The sequence below is a fragment of the Nuphar pumila genome, chromosome 13 (assembly GCF_984573655.1).
Source record: "Nuphar pumila chromosome 13, dmNupPumi1.hap1.1, whole genome shotgun sequence".
NCBI classification, from domain to species: Eukaryota; Viridiplantae; Streptophyta; class Magnoliopsida; order Nymphaeales; family Nymphaeaceae; genus Nuphar; species Nuphar pumila.
The window spans coordinates 23,236,603-23,248,294 of record NC_143261.1 but is presented as its reverse complement, the minus strand read 5'-3'; the positions used below and the strand labels follow the sequence as shown (position 1 = coordinate 23,248,294).

The 11,692-nt window shown below is 39.2% G+C and overlaps 1 protein-coding gene across 1 annotated transcript; it reads left to right on the top strand.

The window, feature by feature from the left end:
• The first annotated feature begins 8,915 nt into the window (after nt 1-8,915).
• LOC149818086 (NAC domain-containing protein 37-like) lies at nt 8,916-10,787 on the top strand. The gene is made up of 3 exons (XM_089986145.1): nt 8,916-9,084; nt 9,822-10,093; nt 10,206-10,787. The coding sequence occupies exons 1-3, from the start codon at nt 8,922-8,924 to the stop codon at nt 10,785-10,787; spliced, it is 1,017 nt and encodes a 338-aa protein (XP_089842271.1). The 5' UTR covers nt 8,916-8,921.
• The last annotated feature ends 905 nt before the right edge of the window (nt 10,788-11,692 follow it).

Below are 11,692 nucleotides of genomic sequence, written 5' to 3'. Positions count from 1 at the left end.
AAACAATTAGTGCTGAATCAAATGGAATTGAAGAACTTAGTAAAGTTTGTACAAGCTTTTTTGATGGTTTGGAAGATGTATTTTGACTCCTCCCCCATACAATTGTACTCCCACAATTATGAAAGGTAATACTGCTCTTGATTTAGACAGTTTTTTGCTTGGTCATGACATCCACATTCATCTCAGGCATGATGTCTAAAGCATCATACAGTTAAAGACTCGGGACCTCCTTGTGAAAATATATCAGCATCTGACCCATTTCACTATAGGCCAGACATCATTTCTCTGATCCAAGTGAACATGAACAGTTACCACAATATAAAGGTTTTTAAATCACAGCCTAGCCGTACTAGAGATCCAATAGGAGGGTGGAAAGATCAACAAGGCCAACTATTCCATAAAATCTCATCCATGAGAAGCTGACCATTTGTACCCTTGCTCTCTATTATCCATCATATCTCCCTTGTCCAATTCTTCTCTCATCAAGACCCATGGTCCAAAGGCTTCCTACTGAAACTGATCATCTGTTCATGAAGGGTACCATTCAAATCCTACCCCTAGTTAGCTTTTCTATCTTCCCTTTTATTCTCCTCCATGTATGCCCTAGGTTGTCAAAAGTTGATAACCATTTCTAGGCACCTCCATCTTCCTTTCTAGGTCATTGCCCTCCAATCATATTATATATGTAAAACCTTAACAACAGCTATATGTAACAATGTTTTTCCAATTAATAGCTTTTAAGTAACATGTCATGTTGAGACCCCAAAGGTCTGATCCACCCTGCATCTAGTTCGAGTACCCATTGAGCACCTTCTTGCAGAAGGCGAAGCAGGAGGCTTCTGGGAACTAAACCTCCAACATGTTATAGAATTCAAACATATCATCAAATTTTCTGTAAAAGAAAAAACAGATTATCAATTTGCTCATGGAGTTATATGCTGTAAAGTCGATAGTCATTGGTATAGCAGGGTAAGACCTTCCCGGCAAGGTCTTTGATCCCCAATGCGGGGTTTTCTGTATAATAAATGAAAAAAGAGAGTAGAATGCCATATTGATTGGCTACACACAAATACTTCATGATTTTTTTTCCTTTTTACAACACAATAATACCAACAATTATTATATTATTAAAAGCAACGAAATCTTCTTCTACAAACATGGTCCATGGACAAAGAAATGTCAACAAAGAGATATTGGGTTTAGTTCAATGCTTGCCTTAGAAATAAGTTTACATTCTGCAGTTTTTTTTTTCATATGTAATTGATGTATTTTTATGCTTTCAGCATTCTTCCTACCAACTACTACTAGTATTTTCTCCTAGTGGCCATAATGTCAGGGATATTTGGCCCCTCCATTAGTTCCTTTCATGTCTTCCCCCATTGTTGTGAATATGATTCAAACCCTAGTGCTAGAGAAATACAATAATTCCCCTACTCACCAGGAGAGAGAAGCTTGTGATTCACACACGTAGAGAAGAGTGAGAGTGAAGAGTGAAGAGTGAAGTATAAAATAATTCTAACCCTGCCTCTGGGCCTCACCAACTGCCGTCAACACTTGGAAAGCTTTAAAGAATTTATTGCTTTCATCCATATTTATGACCTTTCTTTTTCTTTTCTTTTTGAAAGGCAAGCTGGGGTTAAGCAGAGACACCTATCAGTTATACAACATACCATTGGGTTTTGAACTTGCAACGTCCCAACATGGTGAGTCGCACTAACAGCTCCTACCAAACAAACGAAGGAAAAACTGCCCCCAAACCGAGGTCCCTCTTGCACACTAGGAGTACAGCCAGCTTTGGCTTGCGGCAAAGGATATGCACTTGTGAGTTTCGAACTTGTGTCATCCCGTCAACTTGGTGATGCTCATGCATGAGTCGGCCAGCCCTGGTGGGCAGATATTCATGATATTGGCACAAACTAAATTACTAATCCAACATGTAATTTGGGTGGTATTCATATGGGGATGTTAATTGGTTTGGATTTCACTAACGTTCATAAGAGGATGCAAACAGGTCGTATTCAGTCTGATGTAGGCATTACTGAGACCCCCACACTCATATGTCAATGTAGCCTAATCAAACCTAGGATCTGATTCAGATGTAGATGGAAAGAGCTAGCCTTTACCGAACCTAGATCCATTAAATATTTGTTCCTACCATTCTTTGGTACTTTTAAAACGTCCGATCCAGATTTTGCAGAGTTTGGATGTGAAAAACTAAACCAAATTCAACTCATTTAGCTAAATGGATCAGGGAGGGCTTGCGCGGAATCAGGTTAAACAATAATCATGTCCATACCAGGATTTGGATAAGTCCGATCAGATCTTGATTCAATATATGGGAGCCATCAGCCTTTTTTTTTGGATTTATAATCCTAAGAAACCACACCCGGCATGAAGACCTGGTTGTGCTGGATCAGCCTGCCATACCTACAGTCATCGTGCCAGCAGCATAAAACTCTGAGGCTAGGACCCCTGGCAGAGGGGCGACCCCCATGAGAATCAAACCTTGACTGCCCGTCTAGCAGCAAGGCCTCACCCCACTACGCCAGCCCCCTTTGGGGCCATCAGGCTTGGTTTTGTATTCATTTAGATCCAATCTTTATCAGTTCATTAAAATTTTAAAGCAGATCCACAGTAAAAAAATATCAGTAAGATTTTGAGAATATCATGACTTTACCATGATATATTAAAAAAATAATAATATTCCAACAAAAATGCAACATTTAAAAATAATGTTTTTTATTATCATAATTCACGTGCTTTTATATTTTTTAAAAGTTTTTTTTATGATTTATACACTTATTTTAAATTGTTACATCTTATATAAGCCAATATTTCTCTCAAATTTTCTTGAAATATTAATTTATTGCACCGTTTTTTCTTCTCAAGAAAATCTCAATATAGAGATGCACATCTCTCTCTCTCTCTCTCTCTCTCTCTCTCTATATATATATATATATATATATATATATATATATATATATATATATTCATGTTTCATACACACACCCCTATTTTTAAAGTGTTCCAAAAATCAATGAACCAATGTACCAAAAATTCACGACTCATAAATTATGTTATTCAGTCACGATAGAAAATCCGAAACTTAGTGAATAAACGGTGCTGAAACATTTATGTAGTTAGATTGATTTCTAGCTCAATATTTTGTACCAAATATTTTGGAGGGTGATGAGGAAAAGAAAAGGAAGGGGTGTTGGAGGGCCGTCAATATCAAGGGTTAGATTCGTAGAGGTCGACATATATATATATTAGAGAGAGAGAGAGAGAGAGTTTTCTTAGGGTTCATTCTCTCTCGATGGAGATGTATAGAAAGAAAAAAGAAAAAAAGTAAAAAGGCTTTTGGGTTGGAGAGTCGTTTTCTGCGACTCACCGCCCGCTCTCAGACGCGTTTTGGTGGGGCCCTCATGAGCGCAATGATGCGGTCCGCCTCATGATTGGCCAGCCAAAACACCATCGCCACGTCGACCAAGCGTTCAGTTCACACATGGCTCGACTCGGCAGCTCAAGCCGAGGGTACACCCCTTCCGGTCCACTGGTTTGCAAGTTCAACAAGCCGGGACTTTGACTTGGTTTAAACCGTTATGGATCTTATCGGACCCATATATTCGATTGCCATTTGAACTTTCACAACAGGAATAGACTTCGACTTGGTTGAGTCTTGACATAGTCACAACTCTTTGACTAGGAAAGGAACATGATTAAGAGAATAGATGCAACTTACCCCAGTAAGAGATCCAATTGATCCAATGGGGTCATACTTGATTGGAAAATAAATAAAATGAAGTTGTTTAAATTTTGTTATTTGGACATTAATTAATTTGGTTTTTTCATCTGTTTTACATCAAGGGGTGTAGATGTTTCATTTGAAAGTTATTTCTCAATGTAATCTCAAGATTGAATCTATATAACTCATTAAAAAGCTGCCATCCAAAACCATTGATTAAAAGCGGGTTCAGCACTATAAGTAAACTATGATGATCAAATCATATAACCATTTCATTCCAAGATTTCTTCCCATCATAGTTTCAAGCATGAATTTCCTTTAGTTTCTAGAAAGTTGTTTATGCATCAAAACCATTGATTAGGAGCTTAACCAACACTAAATAGATTACAATTAATGATTATGCCCTACAGACCTGTTGTGTTTTTTAATGAAAATTAATATTATTTCCTATATATATATATATATATATATATATATATATATATATATATATATATATATATATATATATATATATATATATATATATGAACTAATACATTAAAATAGTTTTATAAATAATACCAATAATTTCAATAGAATAGAAAATTAAGGGTCCGGGCAAGTCCAATTGAATGCACAGCATTGCCAAAATGAAGTGATTTGAGTCATTGAAAGAAACAGAAAATGAGACAGCAATAAAGACCACAGCTAGAGCTCAGTTTGCTTCACATTTGGATGGGATCCAGTAATCTCGATAGAAAGTTAGACACAGATTGATCTGCTGACGGACCTGAATGAAATCTAACTTGACTACCCAGTTCTGATGGCCCGATCCAGTACGGAACCAATTCAGATTTACAGATCGATCTTGAATCTTTAATTTTTGAAGGAGAGAATCCAGATTCAACCTGATCAGTTTAGATTTATATCTTACATTACATCCAAATCTGACATGATTTCTCAATTTTGATGAGACAAATAATCATAATCTGAACAGTCGATAGACCAGATCCAGATTGACCTGATTCCTCAGCTCTGATGAATCTGATCCCGATTCAGCCCCAGATACCATGGTTATTATGTCAATACCAAGACTTATTTGTTTTCGTAAAAATTTACTTGGAAAATCATATAAAAAAGTAACCCTTAAAATATATTTTTGCATATACTGGAGTTATTATTGAATAAAAATTATGCACAAATTTTATTTAATTAGAAGTTGCACTCAAAACAAGAAAAACATTACAAGTGTTAGGATCATTAAACTTTGATCTAGAGACCATGATGTCCAAATTTTACCTTTTTTAATAAGAAAAGAAGATAGAATGAATGGAGAGAGAAAGAACACACACATGTATATATGTTTACCTTTTTTAATAGGAAAAAGAAGATAGAATAAATGGAGAGAGAAACAACACACATATATATATATATATACTTACCCATATCTAGGTGGTCTTATCTTAATTAGATACCTTATGACCCAGATGTTTTCAGACTTGGTCATTTTAATTAATTAGACTTGATAAATTTAAGAGTCAACTAAACATTATCTCCCATATGAAGTATTGTGGGGTGGCACAAGTTTTAATTAGGGGTGGCAAAATCTGACATGACCCGCCAACCCGCTTTTTAGGCGGGTTCGGGTTTGGCTTAAACGGGTTCGTGTCGTAAACGGGTCGACTCGCCTAACCCGTTTATTAAACGGGTCGGGTTCGTGTTAGGGGTATGCCAACCCGCCAACCTGACTGACCCGTTTAATAAACGGGTTAGGCGGGCGGGTCAACCCGTTTACCCGAACCCGACCCGCCAACCAGCCCGCCAACCCGTTTACCCGACCCGCCTGCTAATCCGCCAACCCGCCTGCTAACCCGCCCGCTAACATGAACCTGACCCGCCAACCCGTTTACCCGATCCGACCCGTTTATTAAACGGATTAACCGTGTCGTGTCGGGTTACCCGTTTAATAAATGGGTTGGGTTCGTGTTTGCCACAGCCGACCCATTTAATAAATGGGTCAGGTTCGTGTTGAGGTATGCTGACCCGCCGACACGACCCGCCAACCGGACCCGATTGCCACCCCTAGTTTTAATTGTAAATGAATTGGAAAATAAAACTAGCAAATGCCATACCCATGGAACACAATATGGCTTCGTAAATGTAGTTGCAAAAGAATAGGGAAAGAAGATATGTAAAGCTAACTCCACGTAAACATGACAAAGTCTAGTGATGATGGCAAGGATAATAGAATAATCATATGAACTCGAATCCGCTGAAATGAGTTTGGGATAACCATAATCCCGAGACAGTCAATCTAGCCTTGGGCTATCTTTTAAAAAGGCAGCCATGTAGTGTAACACTTCTGATAGAGGGTGAGCTTGAAAAATACATATTGATTCTTTCTTCTAGTTATCACATGAACTATCCTCACATTCACTCCAAATCCATTATTATGAAACTTCTAAAAAAATCCCAGAAAAAAAGGAACTCATATTCCACTAAAGTAAAGTAAAGGAACTATAGGGTATTGGTTAACAATGTAGCTTCCTCATTTTCTGAAAGCCTGCTGATGTTATGCATCAAAACAAGTTTTTAATATGGCATAATCAGTTTTGGTAATAAAGATGATAAGCCTTTAATTTATAGGCCACACGACCGATCCGGCAGAACAACTCAAAACATAAAGAAGTATCGTTAGTTTCTTCATGCTCATTCCAAGTTCTAAGTATCATTTGGACAAATAAAAAGCCCCTTTCTTACATGATTTCTTCTTCTTTATATATATATATATATATATGTGTGTGTGTGTGATCTATGGAGTTGTGCAATTCAAACCATCCCAATCCAATTACCACTTCCAAAATTTACTTTTAGGAAGCATCAAATGTTTTTAGCCCATTTAGTTAATGGGTCAGACTAGGTCTGTCCCAACCTCTCCCGGGCTGCATTATGGATGCGCTATTAATGCATTGAATTGTAACGGTAGTTTAGAGTTTTACATTGTTATCAAATCTGCATCTGAATCTGACCGACGTCCCGAATCCAATTACTTGTAGAAGGTGTATTGCCATCAGAATCCGAACCCAGTTACTTGTATCCGATTTTATAGGATTCAGTAATGCCCACATCGGAACCTAATTAATCCGACCCATTTGAGTCACTAGAAATGACCTACTGAGCCAGCCAAACCGAGCCACGTCAGCCGTTGAGTGAGCCAAGCTGGTTAATGGTAGTCCCTAGTTGTGGGTGGGACGCACACTACCGTCCAAGTCATACAGCTCCGGTGGTGGGGAAGATCCGACGTGGCGTGTCGAGGCATCTCTGCCCTTAAAAGGCTGAGAGAGAGTGACGTCATGGGGGCAAAGCCTCTTCCATTCCATGCCCAACACCCACGCGCAATCGAGAACTACACCACCCCCACCCTCTTCCTTTTCTCTCTCTCTCTCTCTCTCTCCTCTGTCTCTCTCAAAACGGGAGGGATCCCTCTCTCTTGCTTTTTGCACTCCCTTTATATCTGTTGTTTGTGTTTCCCGTTAACGCCATTAACTTTCCGTTCATACAAAGGAAGAGCTTTCTTCTTCTCCTCCTCCTCATTCTCTGCTCACCACCTTTATTCTCTTTGCTTCTTCAAGGTAAAATAGGTAAGTAAGAAGCCGCTTTACTTATTCGTTATCTTCTCTTTATGAGAGAGAGTCTGGCAGATCGGGTCACCAATTCATAACCCAAGTCATACGCTTTTGCAATTGTCAGTCTCTCTCAAATTTTTTTCTTCCTTCTTTTTTCTTTTTGAAATTTATTGTGGTTTTGAAATTTTCATCTTTTGTTCTCATGTTTTGCTTCTCTTTTTGAGTTTGTTTTGGTTGTTCTTTGTGATTCTACATGAGTTGTGTTGGATGTTTTAATTTTTCCCACAATTCTGTGAAGAAGGAATTTATATGTACACCTGACAGGGATTCTCAGAATTTCTACCAAAATTCATCAGATGTATGGTTTAAAGACTTGCTGTGTCTGTATTCTTCTCCCTTTTTTCCCCTTTAAAATTCTTCATTATTTCTTTGTTTCCAGGGAAATTAAAGCCACCTTGCATTTTTCAACAATTCACAATTAACTGAAGTACCTAACTGATTCTTTGTCCCCTCAAAATGCGCCAATCTCAAGATCTATAGCCCCCCGCCTCTCTCTGTCTCTCTAACAGCAAGGTGGGGTGATGAGCATGACAGTTGCCATTTCATTAATTCAAGAAATGTTTAATCTGCTTCACACAAATTCAGGGGTTCGCTCGGGTTTTGATCCAATCAAGAGGTTCATTCTTGTAGCCATATTCTTCTATATGCACGAAAACACCAATCACTCGGGATTGTGTGAAAGGGGTTGAGGGTAGTCTTTTACCGTCAAACCTTGTTAACTATTATCAAAATGTGGATTGTCAAACAAAGCAACAAAAAAAGGCATTGTAATAAGTATGTGTCACCAAAACCCTAGACCAAAAGACACGAGAGTCAGTGCATGCTTCTTCCCCCCTTGTTTTTTGCTGACATGAAATATTGGTCATAAAGATAACGAACCAAAACTTATAGTGCAGGTCTGCAGCACGCTGGTATACTGAGAAAGAAAAGAATAAAGAAATACACTGAGAGAAACAACCTACATTAATCCTTTTGTATGGTTTCAGCATCTTTTTTCTCATTCTTGGTTGCAAATGCTGTTTGTTGTGGACGTCACCCACCTTTTTTTCTCACATTTCTGCACTATTTGAAAGCTTACGCTAAGCCACCTTCCTTGAATGATCTACCATTTCACTCTTCTAGACAAAATTATTAGAGCAAGCCATCATCATTTCCTTATTCTTATTAGTACTTGTCTTGTCTCTAGTTAGCAAGTATACTAAGCAGCAACTATCTGACTCGTCTTTTTTTTAGCATTCTCTATGGTTTCTTTCTTCCTCCTGAAACACTAATTTTAGGGTTTTTCTTTTGTGACATAAATAATGGTGTTAATTTGGATGGTCTCGTTTCATGCTTGGGTTTTTGGGTTTGATGCAAGAGGTGGGTCATAAGACCATTTAGTCCTATGATTTTGGAGGTTTCCAATTTGTTGGTTTCTTGTTGTTTGCTTGCCTAGCACTTTGAAGGTTGGTGTGAGGCCTTAGAAATGATTTTGGTATGATGAGTAATGTTGAATGCTGTTGCAGGAGATGGAGACAACAGAGTCTTGTGTTCCACCGGGGTTCAGATTTCACCCCACGGATGAAGAGTTGGTTGGTTACTACCTCAAGAAGAAAGTTGCATCACAGAAGATAGACCTTGATGTGATAAGGGACATTGATCTTTATAGGATAGAGCCATGGGATCTTCAAGGTATTAGCCAAACATGGCTTTCTTTGGTGTGTGTGCGTGTAAGAGAGAGAGAGAGAGAGAGAGAGAGAGAGAGAGAGAGAGAGAGCTAACGCCACACAATGGTCATGATTCTAGTTGTAGGTCATGTTTGAATGTGTGCATGTATCCCATGAGATGTGATGGGGCGATTCACATGTCGATCCTAGCCGTCCAACCTAATGCATCTGGATGGCTAGGATCATGTGTGAAGGGTGTGAGAATGTGAACGGCTAGGATTGACATATGAAATGCAACATCATATGTCATAGTATGCTATCCTTTCTCTTCACAAATCTACATATTCTCTTGCTTGATGAAATTACGCAGTATGTGGCATTTCGTTCTGCATGCGAGTCATGAATGTTGCATTGGTGTACCCATTATTCTGCTTCAATATTATGCATGCGTTTGCGTGCACCATTCAAGTTATATCACACACACACACACACACACACACACACACACACACACACACACATATATATATATATATAGATAGATAGATATAGATAGATAGAGAGAGAGAGAGAGAGAGAGAGAGAGAGAGAGTTCTTCACCGCTTTGATTTAAAACTCGTGTCTGTGGGGCATGCATGGTTGTATGATGCGCATTTTAAAACTCTCTCTCTCTCTCTCTCTCTCTGATTACAGTAGCACCATGCTTTCATGCACGCATGTATGCGATGTTTCACACTAATCTATTTGTTTTCTGTGAAACAGAAAGATGTAGAATTAGTAATGAAGAACAAACAGACTGGTATTTTTTCAGCCACAAGGATAAGAAATACCCAACGGGGACTAGGACCAACAGGGCAACCATGGCCGGTTTTTGGAAGGCCACCGGCCGCGACAAGGCCATCTATGACAAGCTCCGCCTCATCGGCATGCGAAAGACTCTCGTCTTCTACAAAGGCCGAGCTCCCAACGGCCAGAAGACCGACTGGATCATGCATGAATACAGGCTTGAAACAGATGAAAATGGCCCCTCTCAGGCAATCACACCACTACATACACCGCTTCTCTCTCACTTTTCTTGCTCCTAATTACACTACAAATATTTATTTTCTCATCTCACAGAAATTTACTGTGAATTCTATTCTATAGGAAGAAGGATGGGTTGTTTGCAGAGCATTCAAGAAAAGAACCAACAGTCAAACAAGAAGCAATGAAGTGTGGGACTCGAGCTATTTCTATGAACAACACAGTGGAGTTAACAATGTGTTGGATTCTTTGGATTTTCTCTCTAGCCAACGTCCTGAACTAGTATGTAAGCAGGAGCTTGAGGTTGAAAACGTCAATTACAGTTTTGCAGAGAGGTTTCTACAGCTACCCCAGCTAGAGAGTCCCAAGATTAATCAGTTTTTGAAGACACCGATCTCTATTTGCATGACAGAATGCGAGGGTTTCCCACAGTTTGGTTTTGGTGGAGAAAATGAGGAGGTGAAGAAGAGAAGAGAGAAGTTGACAGATTGGAGGGCACTGGATAGGTTTGTGGCCTCACAGTTGAGTCAAGAAGAAAGGCATGATGAGGGTGAAGGTGAAGGGTGTGAGTTTGGAATTCATGAGAATAAGGAACTGAGTTTGGTTCTGTTGGAGGAAGCTGTCAAGGGGCAAGGGCTTGAGCTTGATCATTCAGGGTTACTGAATCTAAGCCCTGGTTGTGATGTTGATCTGTTGCAGATTTGAGAACTGACGTTTGGCATAAGAGGGGGCAGTAATGTGGTTATGATTTGTTTTTTTGTGCTTTGGATGAGTTAGTGGGACTTGGGGGTTCCTTGTGTAAATAAGGAGTAGAGATTGTCTCTGAGAGGTTTGACATGCAGCCAAGAAGCATGACTCTCTCTCTCTCTCTCTCTCTCATATGTCCAAGGAATACAGAATGAAGTGAGTGGATCTACCAATTTGCAGCTTATCATTGGCTCTACTGTATAAGTTGTGCTCTTTGACTGTGAACCAAGTAGTCTGATACTATTCTACGCATATTCCTTTCATTCCTAAGAAACTACGAGTGTGTGTGTGTGTGCGATTCTCTATAGGCACAAAAGCCTCTATGGTCTGTCAGATTTAATATCGATGGTTTAGATGATTCTTGTGCAGGCCATTGGTGCTAAGCATGAACTGAACGTCTGACTGTCCAGATTCCAAATCATCATGTGCTTTTGTGCAATGTGCGTGCATGTGTGTAGGCTTCGATCATGTTAGTTTTTAAGCCTCATAACTTCTAGTACGACAGGTTTGCAGATGTTTGGAAGCTATGAGTAACCAGGGCTGATAAACGAACTGAATGAGCCAAGCTTTGTTTCATTTATGTCCAAAACCTACTCGAACTACTCCAGACAAGCCGAGCTTGGGTAATATGCATACTTACCTTCACAAGTCAATACAAACTTATAAGCCAAGCTAACCGCCTTTCTTCATGTTTAGCTCATTTATGCTACACAAGCTACCCATGACTCGGCCACTGGGTCTACTTGCTGAGGCCAAAAAGCCAAGCCAAGAGTACCACGTTAGATTTACCCCTTATTATATGAAGCAAGACGTCTGGTTCCTACAGACAAATATTAAAGAATAGTTGTCTAGCTAGCTAGTTA

What these genes read in the sequence shown, in the direction of transcription:
- LOC149818086 (XM_089986145.1), top strand. Translation starts at nt 8,922, where the DNA reads ATGGAGACAACAGAGTCTTGTGTTCCACCGGGGTTCAGATTTCACCCC. An exon ending in AGAGCCATGGGATCTTCAAG is followed by an intron (nt 9,085 to 9,821) that starts GTATTAGCCAAA and finishes TCTGTGAAACAG; the next exon opens with AAAGATGTAGAATTAGTAAT. An exon ending in ATGAAAATGGCCCCTCTCAG is followed by an intron (nt 10,094 to 10,205) that starts GCAATCACACCA and finishes TCTATTCTATAG; the next exon opens with GAAGAAGGATGGGTTGTTTG.